General features: G+C 50.8%; 1 protein-coding gene across 4 annotated transcripts in view; it reads left to right on the top strand.

The window, feature by feature from the left end:
• Positions 1–24,943, top strand: part of RUNX1 (runt related transcription factor 1) — a 263,814-nt gene that overhangs the window by 218,499 nt on the left and 20,372 nt on the right. For 3 of the 4 annotated variants that reach the window (XM_021068412.1, XM_021068411.1, NM_001246252.1), the window contains one exon: positions 1,065–1,256. The exons of the other annotated variant lie outside the window; for it this stretch is intronic. In XM_021068412.1, the coding sequence (XP_020924071.1) occupies positions 1,065–1,256 (192 nt within the window). The remainder of the gene's footprint in view (positions 1–1,064; positions 1,257–24,943) is intronic. 4 annotated transcript variants of the gene reach the window in all.

Raw genomic sequence — 24,943 nt, 5'->3', positions numbered from 1 at the left:
GTGAGGCAGGAGCAGAAGGGCAGCCTCTTTGAAAGAGGATTGAATTGGCTGAGCCCCATTATGGCTCCATTAGTACAAGGAGCCTCAGCTCCACTGGGCAGGCCTGAGTCTCTGGTTTAAAGACATTTTGGTGAAGGATTAAGGGAGGAAGCGGGAGCCCCAACCCTTCTCCAAGGAATGACTTCTGCTCTCTGCATCCTGGTGATGGTGATTTTGACCAGAGCAAGGAAATTTACTGTCGATACAGATGCCAAGGGGCCCACCCGCACCTTGGATTCCTGAGGCCCCAGGCTTGTCCAGTGTGCTGGTGGCTCCCTTGGGGCTCCAGTGAGCTCTGCCTGCTGGGAAACTTGGACTGAATGAGTCCAGGGCTACACCACACTTGGGGTGCACTTGGAGAAGTGGGCTTCAGAAAAGAAAGGATGCTGGCGCAAAGCTTGCAAGCAGAGGAGGGGGTGGGTGGCAAGGGGCTGCCCATCCTGGGCACTTAACAGGAAATCTGACCTCCCCGGGCTGTGGGTTTGCAGCTACACCTCATTTCCTGTTGTAAGGGGCACGCCTCTAAGCTCCAGGGCCCACTTTGCTGCCTCTGAAACCTGCCGGTGGTTGGGTGTGGAGTTGGGGCAGCTGTTCCCATGCCACCAAGAGGGCTCCTTTCCTGCCCGCCTCAGCTCAGCCCACAGAGATGCCATAAGCCAATTAATGCCCCTTCTCTCCCTCCCACCATCACCACCGCCACCAAGCCCTGTATGCCCACTGCGTTCCACACAGTGGAGATGGATGCAGGGAGTCGGGGTGGGTGCCAGGCCCAGACCGGCGGAACACCCAGTGGCCAGTGCGACAAAACGGGCCCCAGTCTGCTGTGGGGAAAAATGGCCCCGAATTCCCAACGGGAACAGCTACCTGTGCAAAACTCTCCAGCGGATCCACGTTGGGGGTGAGGGGAGAGGGAGGGGAAAGAGGAGAAAAGCCCGAATTTTAGCAAATCCACAATACATTTTCTGATCTCTTCCCTCCCTCCTTCCCTGCCTCCCTCTCCCTTCCCCACCTCCTCCCCGCAATAGGACATCGTCAGAAACTAGATGATCAGCCCAAGCCCGGGAGCTTGTCCTTTTCCGAGCGGCTCAGTGAACTGGAGCAGCTGCGGCGCACGGCCATGAGGGTCAGCCCACACCACCCAGCCCCCACACCCAACCCTCGGGCCTCCTTGAACCACTCCACTGCCTTTAACCCTCAGCCTCAGAGTCAGATGCAGGGTAAGTACCCGGACGGAGCCCGCTTCCTGCCTCACTCCCCCCACCCCACCCCCGCCACCCCCAGCCCTGGGGCAGAACCCTCCTAGTCCAATCCTGGCTTCTCCTTCATACTCAGGAAGGGTGGTCCCTCAACCAGCAGCCTGGGAGCTGGTTAGCAGCAGAGTCTCGGCTGCCCCAGACCTACTGAGTCAGATCTGCATTGTAAGAAGATCCCCTGATTTAGAGGCACTGCTGCATAGGATACCGAGAGGATACGGACAGATCTGTATCACTCTGCCGATAAGATCTTTAATTTTTTAAGAGTTAGCTTTGGCTATGCTAATTTCTCACCTGCTTGGCTGGAAAACACGTATACACACATTAAGCAAGGTGAAGGCCAGGAGTTTTTAAGTTCTTACCGTCTACAGAATGTTCGTGGGGGTTGTATTTAATACAGTTTTTTTTTTTTTTTTTTTGAGAATATGAAGAAAATAGGAGTTTCTGGATACCATCACATGGAGCGTATTCATTGCAATAAATAAATTTGCAATCAATAAAGAATGCAGGCTATCCACCACCCCCACCCACGATGGGGTTAGCTGGCAGTTGCAAAAACACTGTAAAATACAATAATGGCATAAAACCCACTGTGCCAAATTAGATAATACGCAGGGTTCATTTACACTGTAGAAACTGCTGACGTCAATGATTATTTGCTCTGTGATACCATTTCAAATTTCCGAAATGCAGTCATTTTCTCGGGTCCGTGCAGGACACAGCTGGGTATGATAGGATCACAGTAAGATTCCTTTCTCAGCATAGCAGGCTTGTTTAACTCAAAGGAAGAGATAAGCAGCACATCTGGGGGAAAGGGCAAGTGGCCAGCAGGGGAAGTGGTCCTGGCCCTTCTAGGACAGCAGAAATGAGCTCCCCCGGGCGTTTCCTCTGTTCGAGTTGCATTGTGGGACATGCCAGCATCCTGCATCCTAAGCCCTTTAGGGTTTCCAGACCCTGTAGTTATCTTTTGGGGTTGGCACACAGGGGGCTCCTGCCAGGCACAACCACTCTTTCCCTCAGAGCCCTATGGTCTTTCACTCTCGCAGTCATGTCTCTGGGGGAGGGAGGTTTTTATATTTGCCTGAAGCATTCCTGGAGAAATTCTCCCGTAAGATACCATGCAAACAACCATGAAGGGTCCTGTCTGTAGTGTCGCCCTTTGGAGGACAAGAGAAACCTAAAGCTTGACTTTGAGGGGCTCCTCCCATCTCTGGTCTAGCCTCAGGTGTCTTTAAGAAGAGCTTCCTTGAAGTCATTGGGCACCTGGAACTTAATCACATGTACTTACTCAAAATATGCATATTGATCTTTTTCAAAATTCCATATGTTAAGGGGGTCTGAGAAATGAAATCAAATGGCACGTTAAGTGAGAGAGGTGGGCTTGAGGGGAAATGGTCCTTTTCTTCTAAATAGAATAAAATTCTCCAGGAGCTGGCTCAGCCTTGTGTTCAGGGCCATTGCCATTCATTTGTGTCATCTTCAGGACCCCGTTGGTAACATCCAAGGGGAAACCTCTGTTTTCTCCTCTTCTCCTGGCATAACTGGCCATCTCTCCTACTAGGTTGATCAAGGGATTTGCCTTTTTCTTTTCGATACCGGAACCGACATTATTAAGCATTGTGAAAGGCAGCAGAAAAGTCACGTGGTGGGGCAAGTGGAAATCGGTCCCCGTGAAGTTGGCTTGGTTTCAGTTTTGGCGAGGGCTGAATCAGATCTGATTTCCCTCCTGCTCAGATACACTCTCTTTACCAAAGAGGAAATGGCAAAGTTTGGGGTTGGGGACTTGAATTCTTCCCCTCCGCAGTGGGCAGCTCTGGGATGGAGGCGCTGCCATGGACAGGCATTCCTCAGCTCCCTGGAATACTGTACGCTTAGCAGAATATCAGGTTTAACCCCCTTTCTTGTTCCTTTGAAAAACGTTTGACTTCTGCAACATCTAAGTCATAATACCTTGCTTTTAGGGTGCCCCGGAGGCTTAGTTGCTGCTCGAAAGAATGCATTAACTCTATCACTGAGGTTCTTTCCATAATATGATTTGCTGTATACAATGTCACTTGTAAAACTGTAGGGACAACTTTTAAAAAATAAGTATCTGGGAGATTTTCATGTAAAAGTACTTTTTCTTTTTATTTTTCTTTTTTTTTTTTTTTTTCTATAAGAAAATGCTTTTTTTTTCCACCCTTGGGATTTTTTTCCCCCTGAAATTAGCATGTTAACAGGGATAATAGTAAAATCTCTTTTCAGCCAGAACCTTCATTTTGTTCTCGACGGGTTGGAGAATGGTTATTTTCTTGGCTTAGCACTAGAGCTTCTATATTACATTTAAGAAGATGCTTTATATAAAAATTCAGCATGTGTTTATGGCTCTCTTTGAAATGGCATCAGTCGTTCAGAAGAAAATTATCCCCAAAGTAGTCAGAGCAGGTTCTTCGGTGCCGGACAGATGTGTGGATATTTTCAACCTTGTGGAATTGTCAGCATTTGGGGGCTTCGGGAGATCTTGATAGGTTGATACACCCCTTCTTTTGCTAGGATTTTATCGGAGGGCTGTGCCTGGTGCTTTAATTCTGTTTGATATGAAATCATGGATATAGAATAACGCCTCTATTTATCTAGAATCAAATGGGCATGAGAATCCCTCAGAATAGACATCTCAAATGATCTGAAGCAGGGTACAAATGGAAAAGGAGGGGGCCGGGTTGCCATGCCACCAAACCGCTCTTTATTTGTTGAGGTTTCCACTCTCAAAGGGTCTTAAAATTGAATGGAAGGCCATTTTGTCCTGGCTACATGCTCCTGCAAGTCAGGACATCATCAGGAACTCATATAGCCGAGCGCTGGAATTCTTTTACAGTCGTGGGAAGGAAAATGGACCCATGTCCTTTCAAGAGATGTGCAGGGATGGAGTCTAGACAGACGACCAACCCAGCTACCCCTTCAGCCATGCCTCCCACTGAGAGGTGGCTTCACACAGCCCGAGCCAGTCATTTTAAGACTGACTCCTGATTTAGCCAAAAATGATCAAGCCTATTTAAGCCCCATGTTCCCTCCTTTCTGAGAAAATGGAGACAGGGTGGAATCTGCTGGTACAGAAAACTGTCAAAACCAGAGAAACTCAGAGACCAGGTCTTGCTCTTGTGTGTGTTGCCATTAACATCAAGGCTCGACATCAAGACTCAAGGTTGAACTCTTTAGCGGGACCAGTTGGCGCAAGTCAGATCTTTCATATCCATTGTGCTATACCTACAATCCCGCGGTGTGGTTTCTAGACGGAACTCCAGAACTGAACCTCAGAGCTTCACAATCATGCACATCTCCAAAGTAGGAAGTGAAGGACTTGGGCTCAAACGCAGACGTTCCTGGCTCTAGAGCCAGTGCGGGTGCGTGGCAGGTTCTCCTAGGCTCCCACGTTTGCATCAAGGATCGATTAGACCCAGGACTCACCAGTGTCAAGAAGGATCCCCATGGTCAAAGGGGGATGGGAGCCGTGCCGGGCTGGTCACTTCGCTTGCCAGTCCTATATTGACTGGGTTCTGTTGTCCTTTAGGTGGTGGTGATAATACTAACTTTCGGGCAGATTCTGTGGTGGGCATCTGGTAAATTCCTTTGGAGACATGTTTGTTTCTCAAGATGGGGAGAAAAGCAAACTTAGAATAGCAACTCTAAGCATGAGTGAAGGGAGGCCTCGTGGGCAGGGGAGGGCTTCCCAGCATCTCTGTTTATGTAATTGAGGCAACTGCCTGGGCTTCCAGTATGTGAGAGTCTCTTTTGTGGGGCCCACTGGGACCAAAGTCTGGCAACATCTTTGTAACCCCGAACCCCGGCAACATTTCCTCAGCCTTCAGGATGTGGGTGGTTTGCTTTAGATTTTCAGGATGGCCAGATGGGACTTGACCTCTTAAAGTGCCTCCTGAATTTCAGTATTCCGAATGATTTATTTTTGACGGTGATTTAGCCTAGAAGTTAGTTACTTGGTCAAGAACGCTTTCTGGTTCTAGGATCTGTGTAGCTTTTTGAGATACTGAATTGACATTGTTTCTCAGCTATGCCCGGTTACCTGTGTCAATCTTTATCAGTTGAATTGACAAAAGGGAGAAAAAAAAACAAAAACAAAAAGACTTTTCTGGAGGAGGAGAGATAAATGCCCTTGCCAGCCTCGGGGGTAAAATATCAAAATGCTCAGTGTCTCTTTCCTTCACTTTGCTCTTTCTGTCTGCCTCTTCTTCCTCTTTCTAGCAGTTCTAGAAGTTCAAAAACAAAGTGGGGGTGGGGCTGTTTGATTACCTTGGAGGCAGAGGCTACAGTCCGTCAAACACCAGCCGTTCTTTCATGCAAATCCACCAATGGTCCTTTAATGGTTACACGAAGCAAAAATATTCAGGATGCTAGAAATCAACTTATGAGACATGCTGTAAACATGAAAAAGGAGTGATTTAAAAGTAACTCTTATCTAGATGTAGTAGAGTTTGAGAGCCTTTCAAGGTCCACAACATCAGAATTGTACACAGAAAACAAGCCCCAATCAGGTGTTCCCAGGAATAAATAAAAATAAAGAAATATAAGAAGGAGGGAAGGGAGGGAGGGAAGGAAGGAAGGAGAGAAGGATAAACACTGGCATGGACCAAAATGAAGAGCTTTTGCTGGAATGTAAGCAGGTTGGTGGCGCTACAAGAACACTCTGCCCCTTCTCACCAGCAGGTAGAGCGACCCCTAAGTTAATAGAACTGGATCCACTCTCAAGGCAGGAATTGAGAACTCCGTTATTGCTGTTTTCTATGTTTTTGGCTGATGCAACATAAACTATGAGTTTAAGGAAAGTTTGGAAAGCTGGTACCAATGAACTGCATCGTAGATATTTTAAAAATGAGGATGAAGAATGGGGAGAAAGCAAAGTCTTTGTTTTTTACTGTAAAAAAAAAAGCCCTCGGGCCTTGGCTTCCTGGCCTGCCTGTGGCCTTTGTTGCTTGAGTCTGATGTGGCTGCGCTGTGTTTGCTGCCTTGCTTCCTATTCACTGCCTGGAGTCACAGCGGTGCTCAGAGTGGCGGCCAGCCTTACGTTTCCTCTGCGCTCTATTTATGGACTGCACAGCATCAACACAGCGCTCCCTTGAACAGCGCTGCTCGAATGCCTGTGATGTATTTACAAGCACCTCTCCGCTAAGTACTTAATAAACCAGCCCTTCAAAGGAGCCGCCAACCTGGCGAGCTGTCAGCACCCTAGTCATCATAAACCACATTTTAGCGGGACCGCGTTTTCAGCCCGAATGTTTTCATGGATGTTGTTCAAGGTGATCAGACCGTGTTTTCCGGAGCATGTTGTTAATGCCTTGTGGATATCTTCCCTAATTAGAAGAAGGAAGGGTTCCTTTTAGGGCTTGATCCTAATGATAAAATAGTCCTTCTGTGGATTGGCTACATCCTGAAATGTTCCCTTATTCTTGTCATCTATGGCCCAGCGCTCTCTTTCTCTCTCACATAAACACACACACACACACAAATACACAAAAGTTTTGTTCAGAAGAGTAGCTTTTTAACAAAGCTGTAATTGGGACACTTATTGGAGATCCACCATAAAACAGCAGGAGGTCCTTAACCCTCCTGAAAATCTAATGGCCAGGAAAGATAGCAGAGCCTGAGAACTAGGGCTCACCAGGCAGACCACCTTGGCCCCAAACTGGCCTCCAGCACGCATTATTATAGGACTTCTGGCAAATTACTTAACCTCTTAAAGCCTCAGTTTCCCTGTCTGCAAAGCGGAAGTGATGATTGCACTTGGAGCTCCTGAAGCCACTGTGAAAGGTGAAGCAGCAGGCATCGGAGCCAGTGTTCCCATGAGGAACACTCTCTAACTGTTGGCTCTTTTTTATGCTCAATGTCACCAAACCAAGTGCATTCCTTTCCTGTGGCTGCTGCAACCAACTACCCCAAACTCAGTGGCTTAAAACAATAGAAATTTATCCTCTTGCAGTTCTGGGGGCCAGGTTCCAAAATCAGGGCGCCACAGTCCCTCTGAAGACCCTCAGGAAGGTTCCTTTCTCTTCCAACCTTTGGCGGCTCCTGGTCTCCCTCACCTGGTGGCTGCCTCTGCAGTCTCCGCCTCCATCTTCACATGGCCTTCTCTGGGTCACCTCCTCCTCTGTCTCTGGAGACACTTATCAGCAGACCTCGGGCCCACGCAAACAACCAAAGACGGTCTCAGCTCAAGAGCCTTCGTTTAATTGCATCTGCAAAGACCCTTTTCCCAAATAAGGTCACGTTCACAGTTCTGTGGGTCAGAACATGGACGTACCTTTTGGAAGCCACCACTCTACCCCTTACACCAAGGTAGGAAGGATAAAGGGTGTCAACTGGGTCCAGAGAGAATTTTCCCTTGTCCTTTTCCCCAGAACAGAGATGATGGGCAGGTAGATGTGAACTCTGTGTCTTACGCCTGAGAGCCTCAGTCACATCTTCCAGCACCTGCCATCGTTGGCTGGAACTCAGTGTCATGGTACTTTCATTTCCCAGCCAGAAGAGTATGTTTTTTTTTTTTTTTTTCCTAGATGAGATCAAATATTTCTTTTCTTCTTCTTCTCCTTTTTTTTTTTTTTTTTCCTTTTACGGGCCACACCTGCAGCATATGGAAGTTCCCAAGCCAGAGGTCGAATCAGAGCTGCAGCTGCTGACCTACACCACAGCCACAGCCACAGCAACTCAAGATCCAAGCTGCGGCTGCAACCGACACTGCAGCTTACAGCAATGCCAGATCTTTAACCCACTGAGCAAGGCTAGGGATCAAACCTGCATCCTCATGGATCCTAGTCAAGTTCGTTACCACTGAGCCATGATGGGAACTCCCGAAATCAGATATTTCTTAATGTTTTCTAGAGCACCTATGCGGATGAAACCAGAGGGCCCAACAGTGGTAGAGAAAGGGGTTGCCCCCTGTGTCATGGGTGCCATGAAAAGCAGGAGACAGGAGGCCTGAGTGCCTCATGTCCTGGCCCCCAGAAGCTCATGGCATCGTGGCTGGGAGTAAGCATAGCAACAGAAGATGACAGGACCAACCACAGCCAGCCAGTTGGGACAGACTCAGGAATGTGACTGCCCGGAGCACGGCCTGTCACTGTTGTCTTGGACAAGCTGCCTCCTTCCAAATGGCTTTATTGCGAGGCACTGTTGACCAGAAACCCCTTGCGAAAGGCTGGTGATTCACTTTGCATCTCTCATAGTCCCCAATTTACAAATCACCCGAAGATATAGCCTTTCACATTTGGATATTTAAAAAAGAGACTTTGACTGTGGCCATGAAGTAGTATCAAAGTTTACCCGAAGTTTGTACCAAGAGTGCAGCAAACAATAAATGATGACGCAGGGGGGAAGAAAACGACTCTGGTGAGAGAAAGGTACCAGTGTTTTCTTGTCAGTTGTGGTTCTCCAGACGGAGCTGGTTTTCCTCATTTGCATTCTTTCTCCTCACATCATGGAACAGAAATGCAGGCCCACTGTAATTCGGTTATTTGGGGGCTCTTTAAAATTCAACATGTATGATTTAAATAATGCTGAGGCACTGTAATTACTTCTGTCTTTCCTTATTTCCCTCTGGCCCTCAGAACACCCCAGCCCCAGCCGGACCTGTAGGAGAAAATGAACAGAGGCAGGGCCTTCCCAACTGTTAGGAGCCACCTCAGTGTCTGTTTGTATTACATTTTCACATTTTACTTGCAAAGCCTCGGCCCCACAGGAACTTGAACAATTGCCTTCAAAGCCATAGAACAGCCCAATTGTTATGGAGATTAAAGATCCGGATTGCAAAACTCCTGTAAATAAAATCTTCACTGACAAACCCAGTTTCTGACCATAGACTTTTCTCCCCGTAATCTCCTTCTGGCAGAACATTTGCTGTTTTGATACTGGAGATTCAGTTACCGGCCACAGTAAATAAAACAAAATAATAATAAGAAAAAAATAGTCTGGAACTCACCCTAAAAACAAACATTGACCAGTCATGTTTCTTTTCTGTTTCTTTGGGCCCTCCTGACTATTGATAGGGGGCGAAAAAGGAACGGACCACTTCTTATCAGTTGATTTTTGATTTTCAAGCTATGGACCGTCGTCAGACTGTGTTAGCTAATTTGAGCTCTCCCAAAGGGCATGCAATATAGCATTTACTGTGTAAAAGAAATAAGCCTTTTTAAGGGAAAACTGAGCTATGGCACAACCCCCTGAATAAGTGTGTGTAGGAAAGACACTCATTGCGCAGAAGAGACAGCCGCCTCCTCCAGACACAGGCTCCAGTGCCACCCTCCCAGGGCCCATCACTGTTTCACACCCCCTAAGGGTCATGTTCAGAGTGAAGAACATTCCAGCTATCATTTCAAGATTGTGAAAAACATTGTCCAGTTGTAATCACTAGCACGGATTCCTTGTCCTTTTGTAAAGGCGATTCTCTCCTGAAGATGGGACCCTCTTGCTTTCTCACCCAGAGGGAGTCTGGACAAAAGGGAGGAGAAGGAGGCGGTGGGGGACGCTGATCCCTGCATCTCATGTCACTTAACAGCTCGTGAAACTGGAGCTTTAAAATGCATGCTTTCGCAGACTGATACAGGGCTTATCTACACCATCTTGGTCCTTCCACCCAAGGGTCACTGAATCTGAGTCTCGATAAGTCAGTGCAATGAGGTTAACAGGATTTGGGTCCTTGCAGTGGTGAGCTCAGACCTTCCGGGAGCGTGAAGGCAGATGCGCTAAGGTCCTTCGGTGCTGGCATTTGGGCGTGACCACGCAGGTGTCCTAAGAGCCGAGCATCCCTGGGGAAGGCATGTGAAGCAGGTCTCCGAGGAGCCTGGGTGAGTCGGCACTAATCTGGGTGTCACCAGCTCCGCTGTCTGGGACAGGGAAGTCTTGCTCCCGTGGCAGAGCCAAGCCCTCTTTGCCCTACAGCTTCATGTGCTCAACCGGAGTTCTTCCAGGGCCAGATCAAGCCCCAGAGAACTTATGCTGTGCTGATTCCTCCTGGCATCTTGGGAAGGGCTGCATACATACACTTGATCGGGGTGGGGGCGGGAGAGGGACGTGTTTAAAAGAACATCTCAGGGTAAAAAGGGAGAGAGAAATAATGTGACTAGTTGATTCCATTTCTTGGAGTTGTAGGTCATACAAGGAAGCGAATGTGATTGTTTTATTAAGTCTCCTGGGGTTAATCGCCCTGTCGCAGCCACTCACGCTCCATTAGTGCATCTCTCTGTACGTATCAGATGGCAAATTATATAATGATAAAGTTATTAAAATATCTGTAAAAGTCAGCACAAGCTCAAGGGCTCGACTTGGCATTTCTGCCCTTTAAGTGGTTTATTTGGATCGTCCCTCTCGGGGTCTGTTCATCTTCATCCATCTTTTGTTGTAAATTGCCTACTCTGTGGAACTGCCGTCATTGCCTGAGTTTTAAGCTGGGTTCTTTTGGTCATGCAGCGGGGCTGGATCTTAGGGATGAAGGCAGGAGCTTTAGAAACGTGCAGTCCTTTCCCCCCAGGTTTGAAATGCAGCAGGTGGGATTGGGTCTATATTGGGGTTGTTACTGGAGCCATCGCCACCGCAGAGTGATGAGGACACTGCAGAATGATGAGGACATGGCTAGTTCACACATTTACCGAAGGCAATAGCCAGATAATCATGGCTCGCGTTTCTAGAATGACTGATGTCTTTGGTTCATTTAATCCCCACCCCCTCAGAGTTCCCTTTGTGGCTCAGTGGGTTAAAATCCAACTAGTATCCATGAGGATGCAGGTTCGACTCCTGGCCTCGCTCAGTGGGTTAAGGATATGGCATTGCTGCAAGCTGAGGTGTAGTTTGAAGATGCAGTTCCGATCCCGTGTTGCTCTGACTGTGGCCAGCAGGTGCAGCTCTGATTTGACCCCCATCCTAGGAACTTCCATATGCCACAGGTGCAGCCCTAAAGAAAATAAAATAATAATAATACTAACCCCCACCCCCAGCCACCCAGAAGGTGTGTAGTATGGTCCTCAGGTGCTGGCAGCCACATGAGGCCCAGGCCCTCATCTACATGTAAGTCATTAAGAAAGTGGCCCTAAACCCTAGCAGGCTGTAATTCTGGACAGATCCTGAGGCTCTCAAGGATTAACCATCATACCCAACATTTTCAGGAAGCCAGTAGGGATGTCCCAGAGCCCCCCACACTGCTCCCCTGATTAAAAGGCTCTTTTGGAGTTCCGTCCTGGCTTAGTGGAAATGAATCTGACGAGCATCCATAAGGACGCAGGTTTGATCCCCGGCCTCACTCAGTGGGTTAAGGATCTGGTGTTGCTGTGAGCTTTGGTAGGTTGCAGACCTGGCTTGGATCTGGCATTGCTGTGGCTGTGGCATAGGCCAGCGGCTACAGCTCCAATTGAACACCTGGCCCTGTAACCTCCATATGCCATGGGTGTGGCCCTAAATAAAAATGGCTCTTTTTTGGGGAGAGAGTATGTAATATTTTTGCTGTGTGATCGGGCTTTCTGAGCCACCATATGTTGCTAAATTGGAGAAGTCCCTGCCCAGACGTGGATCTGTTTAATATGATTTTCCACAAATTACAAAGCATGACTTTAAAATTGAATTTGTGCAAAATTACGGATGGCCAATTCAGGTGGAAGGGAGAGGAAATCTTGTTATCCATATTCCAGAATCTCTTCCCGATTCCCTCATTTGATTCTTTCACGCCTTGGGGGAGGGCACTGGGGGAGACATACTTTAGCGCATCTATGAGGAATTTCTCTTATTTGGGGTTGTTTTTTTTTATTCTTTTTTAAAAAAAATTTTAAAGTACAGTCAATTTACAGTGTTCCATCAGTTTTCACAGTACAGCAAAGTGACCCAGTCATACATATATATATATATACACCCTTTTTCTCATATTATCTTCCATCATGTTCTATCACGAGAGATTGGATATAGTTCTCTGTGCTGTACAGCAGGACCCCACTGCTTATCCATTCTAAAAAGAGGATTCAAAGAAATGGAAAGATATTCCCATGATATCCAAGACTTAATATTGTTAAAATGGCCATACTACCCAAAGCAATGTACGGATTTAATGAAATCTCTTATTTTTCAAATGTTCTCCCCATCACTCATGGGAGCACGCAGTGGCCTGCAGAAATCAAAGCAGAATGCCACCTTTTCTGTCCCTCCATGCCATCAGTCAGGAGACAGCTGACCCTCCCACTGTACCAACAGAAAGGACTCAGGAAAACCACGGGGTCCCCCAGAATGCACTTGATGAGGAAAGCAGAATCTGGATGCATAAATCAACGCTAAGATCTAAATGGATATAGACAATGGGAATTCAAATCCCAGCTTGGCCACTTCCCAGTTAGGGGACCTTACAAGAGTTACTTAAGTCCTCTACACCACTGTTCCCCATCTGTAAAATGGGCACAGTAAGGATGGTCCCAAGCTTGCTGGGAGGAGCTGGGAGGATGAGATGCATTAATATGCATTAAGCACTGGATGCCTGGCATGCGTAAGCAGTCTATGTATTTATTCTCGTCGCCTCACAAACTTGTCACAGGGATTGAGATGTATTTTTGTTGTGTATTTAGCATAGAGCCCAGCACCCTTGAAACGCTCAGTAAGTGGCCAGTGTCATTCTTTATACTGTCATTGCTGTCGCTGTGACCTTGTGGGTGGTGTTGGTGTATCATCAGGGCGGTGCACGCAGCTCCTCTGTGATAATGACTTTCAGGGTCCCCTTGCTTCCCAGGAGTGATGTCAGCCCTGGGGTGGATAAAGACCGGGGTGGTTTTAGCGTCCCCATTCAAGTTTGGTTTCCTTGGGTGACTTCTAACCACTGCTCCACAAGGTCAAATGGGACCGGAAAACTTAAAAGTTGAAAGGGACCTTAACATCTTTCTCAAAGCCCTTTATTTCACTCACGAGCCATTTATTTCACTTCATTTCACTCACCCCTTTATGTAAGAGGCCCAGGGAGCCCCAGTACTTGGCCCCCTTGGACTTGAGTTCCAATGCTGGTCCAGCGCCGGTCTGGTTGGCCCCTGTCCCTCTGCCTCAGAGGGGCTGACCACAGAACGTGGGCTCCGCTGGCAGCACAGACTGCCGTCCAGTTCTGCCTGACACTTTCTCGAGGGGTCGCTGGAGCCCCATGGCTGGACTCCATTCTCACGTGCTTCTTTGTGTCTCCATCTTTTTAATGTTGAATTTCGTACTAAGGGAGTAGGGATTTCTTTCAAAGGAAAGGCTAGCACACCCGTCTCAGGGCCACCCTCTGTCCTCCTCAGCCCCACCAGGTGTCCCCAACCCAGCAGCCAGGGTGACCTCTGACCTGTCCCCTTACTCGCATGAACTGAACACATTCAGAGAATGCAGATGGTTAGCCTCTGTGGCATTGTTAATGAACTATCTACCAAAGGATTTCTTTGACCCGCGTTTCACCTTCCTGTCTGATTTTAAGTAAATAACTCCCTGTGCTGATTCCGCCCACAAGTTCGGGCCTTGAAAGCCCGCTTGCTGCCCAGGCCGCCAGGCCAGAAGCAGGCCAGCAAACAGGTGTAGAGTGTGACAGGCCAGGGCCATGGCCGCAGCTGTGGGAACCGGGGGTGGGGGGGGGGAACTGGGGGAGGTCCTGGGTGGGCGGAGGAGGGCTCGTGCCCAGCGACAGTCCCCTCGTCCCGGGTCAGGATGCCTCTGCCAAGTCCAGCCATTCACTCCCTGCCGGGTCCATGGCAGTGAGAGCAAGGGCTCCAGGCCCTGCGGTGGCCACGCCCTTGTTAGTGAATTCGGGGTCAAGGGCACAAATGGCCTGGCCAGAGCCACCCCCAGGATTGTCACAGGAATCCCAAGAGCGGAGCCCAGATGCCTTTCTCCCTGAGGCGCTGCACTAAGGGGAGGCTTCTGGGCTCCCTTCCTGGCTGGGACTCCGTGCCTGGGTCACCGCCTCTCCTAAATGAAGCTAAGTTCAGAGTCAGTGGGAGTAACAGGGACTGGAGGCCTTGCTCTAAGGAGCCGTGCGGACCTGCCATCTCCATCCTCGCCTCCCACTGCGCAGGGCTCCGGGCGCGTCCTGACCACACGTTCCTAAGGAACCAGCCAGAGAAGGAGGCCGGTGAAGGGGAAGGCTGTGAGGCGGCCTTTTCTTGCTCCAAGAAACGGATCCACTCAGAAACAGCACGTCCAGTGGGGCTGCACATTTTCTCCCAAGGACCCTTATTTCCTCTGATTTAGGCAGTTCTCACAATGATTTTGAACTTCTGACCACTGGAGATGAGGGAGTCCCAAAGAGCTAGACCAGCATGCGGTGGCCGGCCCCCTCACTAGATAAACAGAGACGTTGGAAACCCAGAGAGGTCAAGTGACTGGCTGAAGGTCACACAGACAGTGCCCGTTTGGGCACGTTCAGTTTCCCTCTGCCCGGCCTGCCTGGCTTGAACACATTCTGAGGATTTGGATAGAGCAAAGCGAAGCCTCCCAAGCAGTCCCTTCAAAACAGCACTTAGGAGAGAAAGGGGCCGTTGGAACAAGATAGGGCAAACACCAGTGCGCCTCTGCGCACTGCTCCACCCAGTTTCTCATCTTTATATTACCAGGAAAAAAAAAAAAAAGTCTCAAATAACCCAAACAGGCAGGGTCTGATCTGCAGACAGTCTGCAGGCATCCGCCCAAGAAAATGCCGGTCGGCTGGTCCATCCTCCTCTGATTTATGTTGTGTGTGTTAAGCCTTAAATTGTTGAGACTCTGGCTGGCTGCAGTGGTATTACTGGAGGGTTGGTGCATGTTTTCGGCTCACAGAGCTGGCTCCGGGACCGGAGGTGTTGGCCCCGAGTCAAGTCCAATCTCACACCTGTCTGAGACAATGAGGGCCTTGTTAGACACAGCTCCCGTCCAGGCGGCTCAGGCTGCTGCGTTTTCACATTCAGAACAGGGAAAGAGAAGGGCGGCGGCGGGGGGAGGCTCTGCGCCCCCCTCGTGCCCCAGAGAAGTCAAGAGGAGCCTGGGACATGCTGGGGTCGCTGCCTTCCTTGTCCGCTCCTTCCCCCTCCTCAGCCACCCCCCCCTCCAATGTATAAACCTTTCCTTATTTTTGGAAATTAAAAAAACAAATAAACAATACCAACAGTAGCCCTCTTATGAAGGAGAATTTTCTTACTGCAAAACAAGGAGCTTGAGGCCGGCTGGAGAATAAATTCAGTCCTCGCCCGGCTTGAGCAAGGTGATGGAGAAGTGGGGTGCCCATGTAGGGGTGGAGCCCCCCCCCCAACCGGGGCTGACACTGGAGCTCTTTCCACGTGGATGGGGTATTCTCCTCCTGGTTTTCCTTTCCATTGCTGGCCTGTCAGTGACTGAGCAGAAGACAGACGGGAACTTGGTCCTTAGGTCTGTGTCATCCACGGACTGATGGAACAGCAAACTTTTGTCCCGACTCAGCCCTCCTGTCCCTTGTCATCAACATGACGGAGCAGGCCACCAGCCCTTAGGTCGGCAGACCCTTTGCAGATCCAGTTCTCCAGAGACCCTGACTCCAGGCAGCCCCCGGTCAGGACATCTCCTGGGCCCAGGTTGGCGGCCCTCAAGACCAACGGCTCCGACTCGTTATTCAGTCAAAGCTCATCCTGGGATGACTGTCTTTTCACGGGAGCACACGGTGTGGAGGCCCACAGGAGAACAGTCCAGAAATGGGGTTGCTGAGAGTTATAAAGACCACCCCTTTCTGTAAGCCCTCCTGGCAGGGGGCCCTGTGGAAGCACCCAGTCATTCCTCTCCCAGGTAGCTGTCGTGTCTTGGGGGCTCAGGCAGCCCAACTTCCCAGCCCCCTTCTCAGTAAGCAAGGCCCTTACCTGAGCCGGGAAGCATGTGGGCACCCGTGGTTGCCCCGTGCTGCCTGTGCTCCAACCAGAACCAGGCAGCCCCCTCCTTCCTCACCTGCAAACGACTATGTAAGCACTAAGCCCACTGCTGTCTCATTGCTTCAGCCTCAGAGACACAGCAGGGAAGATTCGAGACCTCGGACTTAACGGAGGGAAGGGGGGGCAGTCCATTTTTTCACATAAATCACTTTTAACTCAGCCACACTGGCCTCTCGATAGGAATAGCAGCCCACATCCCCAGAGGGACAAAAGGTCCACTTTGGGGAGGAAGCAGAGTTGGGCGTGTAAACAGCAGCGAGTGATAGAAAATCTGGGGACTTCTGGCTCCTCTCCAACCTGGGTTTGATTCCCTTCTCTGTGACCTTGAAGGTGATCTTGACATTGCAGGTGAAGACCCCGAGCAGGGGAGGTGGCATCACTGCTGAGCCCTTCACCTTCAGGGAGGCTGTGAAACGGTAACAGAGCACCTTGGCCAGTGCTTCCATGGCGCCCCGTCCACCTGAGGCCCTGCCTTTCTCGGGGCCACGGGACGTTCTTCCCTGAGCCCATCCATGCTCTGAAATGACCGAGGGGCAAGCAGACCAGACGAGGGAGGCACTGGGCTGCCAGCTTCCCACCTGCCTTCTCCCCTGGCCTCTCAACACCTGCAGCCAGTGCTGCCCACCTACCCACCCAGAAAGCCCCTACCCCTCACCCCCTCCACCTCCCCAGTCCGGCCCCATCTCCTTCGGGATGTCTTCACTGCCTTTGAGAATTAAGCTGATCCCCCTTCTCCACACTTGGGCCCATCCGTCAGGACCTGCGGCCTCCCCCGCCACCTGCCCATTTCCCTGGTGACCGAGAGTGGACACACTTGCCACTTCTCGGTTACACGCTGCTGGGAGGAAGCACCAGAGATTTCTCTGTGCTGCCTGATGTCACCACGGAGCACCCCCAACCTGCTCCTCTCCTCCCCACCTGGAATCCTAGGGCCAAGAATGACCAGTTCTAGAAGTTGCATGCAGCGGGAACTCTCTATCCTATGTCTCCAGACCCCACGACCCTGGCCCAGACCCCCAGGGAAAGCAATCGGCAGAAGCCTTGGAGAAGCATTTCCCCTGCTTTCCGAATTTGCAGATTTGAATCCCAGTTTCAAAACGTCCTGCCCCAAATGGTTTCCTTCCTCCCAAAAGCACCAACTGCCAGTGCTTTTGGCTTTTGGCTTTTGGGGTCTGCCCTCTCTTTGCTTCCCACAGCCCAGTCCAGAGCCTGGGGGAGGGAGCCCAGCCTGGTCCCAGCATGGGCTAGCACCCTGACCCCTCCCTGGGCCCATTCCTTCCCCTTTTGTGACAAAGAGTTAAATGGGAAGCCTCTGAGCTCACTTCTTGATCTTCTGACCTCATTACCTAAACAGCCTTCTCCTCACCAAAGCCACGGAGCCACCCTCTCCCTTCTGCTGTCCCCCCCTCGGCATCCAAGCCAGCCTGTCCCGTCTCCCTTCCCACCATCCCTGCTCCTCAGACAGCACCCCTGAGCCTGGGTTTACCTGCCTGATTACAGATTTGAACCCCAGAGGCAGACCGTGTATGTCAACCACCTCCCCTGTGACACCGTCCCCCCACCTCGCCGCTGTCTCCTTGGTGCCCTCGTTCAGGTGGTCCTGCCTGGGCCACCTCCTTCCCTAAAGCATTCCTAGATTCTCTGGGTCCCAGCACTTCTCAAACCCATCCTTCCAGGTTCCAGCTTTCTCTCTCTAGCCCAACCCACCCCCACCCCCCGCATCACAGCCTCCTGTCCAAACTGACCCACTGACCAGTCTCAGGGCCTCAGGTCCGCATACCTTGAAACATTTGCTGCCACCACCTTGACGGTTTCACTCTATGCCTAAGAGGACCACAGACGCCTGGTTAAACCCTCTCCCCCAGACCCCTTTTTGTTATCACATTATAGTTTAAAGCTGGTGGACGAAGACCCATTCCGGCCCATCTGTGGGGGCCCCACTGGTCTCTGAAAAAAATTACGAAATGAGGAGTTCCCGCTGTGGTGCAAGGGGATCGGTGGCGTCTTGGGAGCACTGGGATGCAGGTTCGATCCCCGGCCCGGCACAGTGAGTTAAGGATCCGGCGTTGCCACAGCTGCAGCTTAAGTCACGAGAGTAGCTCAGATCCCTGGCCGGGGAACTCCATATGCTGCAGGGTGGCCAAAAAATGGGAAAAAAAAGAAAAATTATGAAATGTGGACCAGAAGCAGGAAAGCCGTTTGCCACCCTCCTTATCGGTCTTCCTTCCCACTTTCTCATCTCCTCTCCCTCGGTCCCTCAGTGCTAATGGAGGGGTGAGCACTTCAGACTAGTTGCTAAGACAGGTTTGCCGGTTTTTTCAAAAATGGCAGGAAGTGCCTGTTTATTGGAAAGACTGCTCGTTTCCAAAGACATGACAGAGCCAAGCAACCAGCTATGCAATGATTTCTCGCTGCCTTTTTTTGGGGGTGGTACACAATACAGAAAAAACACTAAACCAATGAGAGGGAGTCAGTGAACACAAAGGGAGATGTTATAATAGGCTTTTGTTGGTACTTGCATTTTCTTGTTGAAAAACAGAGTAAAGACCCTGAGGTGCTGAGGTGCGGACAGAAGCCTGATGTTATCGGGCCCCTAGAAATCCTGCCCGGAGTCCAGTGGCAGGCAGGATCCAGAACTCGAGAAGACGGAGGCAACTGGTCTTGCTCAGTACAAATGGTGCTTTTAGTCTGTCGTAAACAGCCTGTGCCCCAGGGCTCAAATCCTTCAAAAGTTTGCCTAGGTAATTGCGTTTCATTGCCGTCTGGCATGTGCTCGTCTGTCTAATCTGGAGGTTCAGACAGCCAGGCCAAAGCCTGTGAGACTGCAGGAGAACGAGCCTGTGAATTTAATCCACTTGAAAGACAGACTAATACGAGTGCGCCTAACTCATTATTTTAAGTGATGGGAGCGGGAGAGGGTATGTGGCACTTTCCATAAAAGGGCTTAACATCAGCACGTTGGTTGCAGCCACTTGGCAGTTTAAGGCTCTTAGAAGAAAAGGCAGGACCAGGGGGACACTGTGATCCTTGCTGCCACCTCCTTGTTTCTGGAAGCTTCCCCCTCACCTCCCTCGGCCACTGCCAAAACACAGCCCTGGGGGGCGGCAGGGGTGGGAGAGTGAGGGATGGAGACTGGTACCCTCCCTCCTTGATTTTGATTGGTGTCATTCATGAATTCACAGCAAGAGGTATCAACTTTCATTTGAGATTTGGGGTTTGGGGGGCTTGGGTTCAGGACAGAGAGGAGACATGAGTGGAGTAAGGATTTCCCAGCCAGCCCCACACAGCTCAGCATCCCAGACCTGAGAGCAGGAAAAGGACCCCTCTCAGCATCCAAAGGGCATTGGGCTTAGAGATGCCTTCCGTACATGCACTTGAAGCTTAGACCAGTTTCTCGGTTTTGTCAGTATCTGGTAGGGAGGCTGGGGGGCGGGGGGCGGAGGGAGGAATGGCTTCAAGCATCATGTACTAAGAAGGTCTGTTCCTGCACCATCACTAACCTGCTGTGGGCAACAGAGGGAGTCACCTCATCTCGACACGCGTCGGCTCCCTCCTGGATGGGGCTGGCTCAGAAAGGTTCAGAGGGGACTTTCTGCTCTGTGGCTCCAGGAGATGTTGGAATGAAACCTTAGAGATGTTGACGGTGATTTGCATCATTATCTGGTTACATGTGACTCATGCCCGGTAGCTCGGGGGAGGCAAGCACTAGCTTGTCCCCTTCCCAGGTGGCAAAGCCGACGGTCAGCCCGAGAGTGACCTCGTTGGTCGTTTACACCTGTGGTTCACCCAGGGCTCAGCATGCCAGCCCTGAGCCTGGGTGCCTGGCCGTGAGCCTGTGAGAAAGTGGCCGTCGCAAACCCCGGCCTCAGCCTGACTGCAGACCAGTGGCCTTCAGCTGCCCCGGGTTCCGCCCTGGGTTCCCTCCAGGGCTCCAGAAGGTGCCCGCCACACCCCTTATCTCTTTACAGCCCTCGGTTTCATTTGTCCTCGGCCCAAGGCACAGGGCTGCAGTAAATTTCCTGTGTCTGGGGACACTTTGGGAAGTCATACCACCTGGCTTTGTCACGGGGGTTTGACACCAGGTGGTGTGTGCCTACCCTGGGCTGGGTTTCCCTAAGGCACCGCTGGCATTTGAGGCCCAGATCATCCCCTGCTGTGGGGGCCGGCCTGTGAACTGTGGGGTGTTTAACAGACCCCGGGCCTGCACCCACAAGATGCCAGTGGCACGCCCCTTGTCCCAGCAGCGGCAACCCATAGTGTCTCCAGACATTGCCCAACGTCCCCTGTTGAGACCCACCTGGGAAATTCACAGAGGCTCCATTGGTCCACACAGGACATCAGTGTCCACCACAAGGCAGCCGCTTGGCCTCGATCCTCAGCAGCAAATCACTGATGGCCTTGACTGCTGTGGGCCTCTAGGGTCCCTCTTCTCCACGACCATCCCTTTTGTCGAGCGAGATTCCAGTTATCTGCTCTCTCAAACTCGCTTTTAATGTCTTTTTTTTTTTTTTTTTTAATCTTCATTTGAGTCCAAGTCGCTAAAAACCTATCGCTTCTCTGAGAAAGCCTTCCCTGACCTTGTAAATCAAAGCGGTTCTCTGGAGGGAGGTTTCCCACTGCTGGGCTCACAGTATCATCTTTCTCAGGGTGACCTCATCTATTAAAGTATGAAGGTTGTATTTGAAATGCCATTTACTTTCTCTAAGTCAATAAATGAAGCTGTGGATCTTTAGATCATCAGAGGTCTGCTTATTACCAAGAGTTGTGTGTGTGTGTGTGTGTGTGCGTCAGTTTTTAAATTGAGGCTGTGTTGGCGTTTAAAAGAATTCCGGCAGATTTCCATGTGCCTTTCTGATTCAGAGTTTGGGGTGATATTCCTCTGCGAGTGTAGATTGCCCCTAGATGAATCTGACTTTATTAGTTTGTGTCCTTTGTTCAGAGCACCGGGGATGAGCTTATGAAGGCGCAAGCGGCTCTTATCTTCAAAGGCCTCCTTGATGCCACAAAACTCTACCTCAGCAACCTGTGTTACTAATCTATCGCCGTCCCAATTAGGTCACGTCAAGGTCAGTTCTTTGGGGTGTGTGAAATGGCTGCAGACTTAGGTGAGCAAATTCCTCTTCCGTGGATCTCCCAGGGGAGGTGCAGGGAGACCACAGGAGGGGCAGCAGGGACAGAAGAAACACAGTGATGCCCCTGCCCCCATGCGCAAGCCAAAAACACCCGGTTATTCTGGCACAGGAGTCTGCCACCCAGTGACCAGGCAGCTTGGCCGCTTCTTCTCACTGCTGCTCTGATGGCAAATATCCGAGGAATTAGCGATTTTCAAAAAGCAAAGAGCATAAAGGAGCCGTTTCTTGAGGGGCTTTTTGTGTGGAGAAGCCTTCATTTAAGCCATGTAATAAACACTGCTCCTCCGAAACTATGTTTACGAAAAATGAACCAGAGCTGGTGGGTCTGTGGGGTGTCATATTTTTGGAATGAAGCATGACGCTGAGATCAAGGCCACCAGTCCTGCTGTCTTTCTGAGGCCACCAACAGAAAAGATGGTTCCTCTGTGAATCATAGGTATTCTGCCTCCTGAGGGGGTGAGCGGGGACGCCCCTTCTTATGCAAAGAGAACAGGCTGCCTTGATCTGCCTTGTCTTCAGGCACAGCAGAGTGGAAGGAAAAGGGGCCATGGCCCAGGGGCCAGCGACCAGCTGGGGGCACAGTGCTCTTACGAGGGGAATTCACTGTCTGACCATCCAGAGACTTCCCCAGAGCTTCGTGGGCTTTCAGAGTGTTGGAGGTGGAAGGACGGCTAGGAACCATACAGAGCTCACTGCGTCCTGGAGCTGACGCTGGGTGTTCAGACCCCGTGAAAGGATGCTGGAGGGATGCAGGCCAGGTGGTGCCCCAGGAGTTCCCGCCGCCTGGGAATGCCTGATGTTTGGGGAAGCAAAAGGAGTGTGTGGGTCAGGAAGAGGTTGGGACAGAACAGCGGGGACGACAGGACAGAGCGGAGGCAGCGAGCACGCGCGGAAGGGGCCAGAAGGGGCCAGGCGGCCCAGCTTGGGGAGTTACTCCACCTCCCTGGTCAGGGAGGGAGCTGGGAGCGTGGAATGGAAGCTCCTCAAGAAAGGGCAGGTGCCAGTCAACCCGAGTCCCAGCTCCAAAGGTGAAGAACCACCATCCTCCGTCTGCATGACTTGCTTTCGGGTTTCTGGGCTGCAGTAGGCACCTTGTGAGCGTGGCCTCGGGGCTCCCTCCGCCGGAAAAGAGGTTTATGCTTTACGGACAGCGTTGCAGCAACGGTGTGACGTAATGGTGAAACGTCGTCTTCCCTGGTGAGGGGCTGGGGCATTTTGCACCCGGGACCTCTGATTGGCCACCGCAGGTCTCGTCCTGGGGGACTCAGGTGGCTCCGTGGGGTTGCGCCTCTCCCTCTCCCTTCTCTGGAGCACTGTCAGGCTGGGTGGCTCAGAGCAGGTCCTCTGAAGGGATGGGGAGAGAAGAAGCACTAGGGCCAGCTCCCACATTAGCTGTGTTGGGAGTCATGCTCCCCTCTCATCCTCCCCATGTCCCCCCACCCCACAGTGGAGATTCCCGACGGGTTGCTTCAGCCCACCGTAAGTGAGGGCTAGCCGGGGGTTCAGGCCTAATCTCTCCGACTCCCAAACTCTGCCCTTGCGGTGCCCTGTCCAGTCCCTTTCTCTCTGGGCAGCAGCTTGGGGACGAGGTTCCTCAGACCTGGGAACGTATGGCGCCAACACAAGCTAAAGGATAGTTAAGCATCTTCTGTTTTTTTGTTTTTTGTTTGTTTTCCCCAGCACTTTCTGGACTGTGTTTATTGCACCCTCTTTTTCCTTATGAGTTCTTCCGGTTTTACAGAATGCCATGTTTTGGAATTCACTGCTTAAAATGAGAGCAACTGCTGTAAAATCCAATAGGGAGGCAATAGGGCCCGTGTTACATGGGAGTACAAGACACAGAGGCTGGGCTTTGAACCATCCTAAAATTTGTGGGCAGGCTACAGCCCAGAGCAAGAAAGTATGGCAGAATAGATGTGTATCACGACTTTACAACAAATAAGTAAATTTCAAGATAATAATAAAACTTGTCAAAGTTCTTTTTATAAAACCTCAAAAGTGCTAAAGTGAAAAGTTTAGCACAGAGCTGGATGGGGTGGCCTCAAAGGAAACCAGGCTGCAGAGTGGGGCCTCCCAGGTACCAGGTGTGCACCAGATCCCCTGCACCAGCCTTAGGAGAACCCTCCTCCAATGTCACGGGCTCAGGGGCGGGGCAGCCACCTTAGGACCCTCCCTGAGATCCCAACATAACATCACTCCCTTTTCCTTTGCCTGCTGCCACCTTGAGGCAGTTCAAGGACCCTGGCAAAGCCCTGGCCATGTTACTTGATAGGATCTGCCAAGGGACGGCTGTTACTCAATCTACTTAGTGGGAGAGGTGGCTGCTGCGCTTCCCCCCCCCCACCCCCACCCCCGCCCGGGAAGTCCCTCCTGCAGCCACTCTGGACTGCTTGGCTCTGACAGCCTCACACCCCAGGGCCTGGAGCAAAGACTCTCAAACCTGCAGAGTCCTCTTTATAGCATGTGCTGCCCTCAGTGGAATGTTCCTTCATAAAATTCAGTTTCTTTAGCTGGGGGCAGTCCTGAGGGTGCTGTGCCTCTCCACTTATAGCTTCCCACTCTGAGGGGTCTGTAATTCGGCTCCTGTGAACGAGGGTCCTCATTTTCGAGCTGGGGAGGGGGACTTGGTCCCACGCTGGAAGCCGCCTGAGACTTCCCAGCCCTCGACAGGCTATCTCCGGCTCATCCCTTTCAAGAACCGGTAAAGAGGACAAAGGAGAGGGCTGGAGAATGAGTCCTTGAGAGCAGAGGGACATCTGTATCCTCCATACTTTGAGATTTTTGTTGGAGACAGAAACGGACGAATGGGCAGAAATTAGCAGGGTGTTAGTGGAAAAACCTGAACATGCCACATGATGGCCTGGCCTTACAGGAATTTACCCAGCCCGTCATTTTTTTTTTTTTTTTTTTTTTTTTTTTGTCTTTTCAGGGCCTCCCCAGCATGTGGAGGTTCCCAGGCTAGGGGTCTCATCAGAGCTGTAGCTGCTGGCCTATGCCAGAGCCACAGCAACACCAGATTCGAGCCGCATCTGCAACCTACACCACAGCTCACAGCAATGCCAGATCCTTAATCCACTGAGCAAGGCCAGGTGTCAAACCCGCAACCTCATGGTTCCTGGTTGGATTCGTTTCTGCTGTGCCACAACAGGAACTCCCTACCCAGCCTGTCTTTACAATCAGTTCAGGCCTGAAAAGCATATATTGGGTGCAGAGGTTCAGAAAGTGAGGGTGAGAAAAATTTTTACTGGTATGTTGCCCGCAACAGATGTCTATCTTAAAAAAGAAGTCCAGGGAAGTAGGAATTCCCGTTGTGGCGCAGCAGAAACAAATCCAAGTAGTATCCATGAGGATGCAGGTTCGATCCCTGGCCTCACTCAATGGGTTATGAATCTGGCGTTGCCCTGAAATGTGGTGTAGGTCACAAGTGCAGCACAGATCTCACGCTGCTGTGGCTGTGGCACAGGCCAGGTGCTACAGCTCCAATTCGACCCCTAGCCTGGAAACTTCCTTCCACATGCTACCAGTGCAGCCCTTAGGGAAAAAAAAAAAAAAAAAAAAAGAAGCTGGAGTTCCCGTCGTGGCGCAGTGGTTAACGAATCCGACTAGGAACCATGAGTTGCGG

The sequence above is a fragment of the Sus scrofa genome, chromosome 13 (genome assembly GCF_000003025.6).
Source record: "Sus scrofa isolate TJ Tabasco breed Duroc chromosome 13, Sscrofa11.1, whole genome shotgun sequence".
NCBI classification, from domain to species: domain Eukaryota; kingdom Metazoa; phylum Chordata; class Mammalia; order Artiodactyla; family Suidae; genus Sus; species Sus scrofa.
The sequence above is the reverse complement of the archived record's forward strand: the minus strand, read 5'-3'. Positions and strand labels throughout refer to the sequence as shown.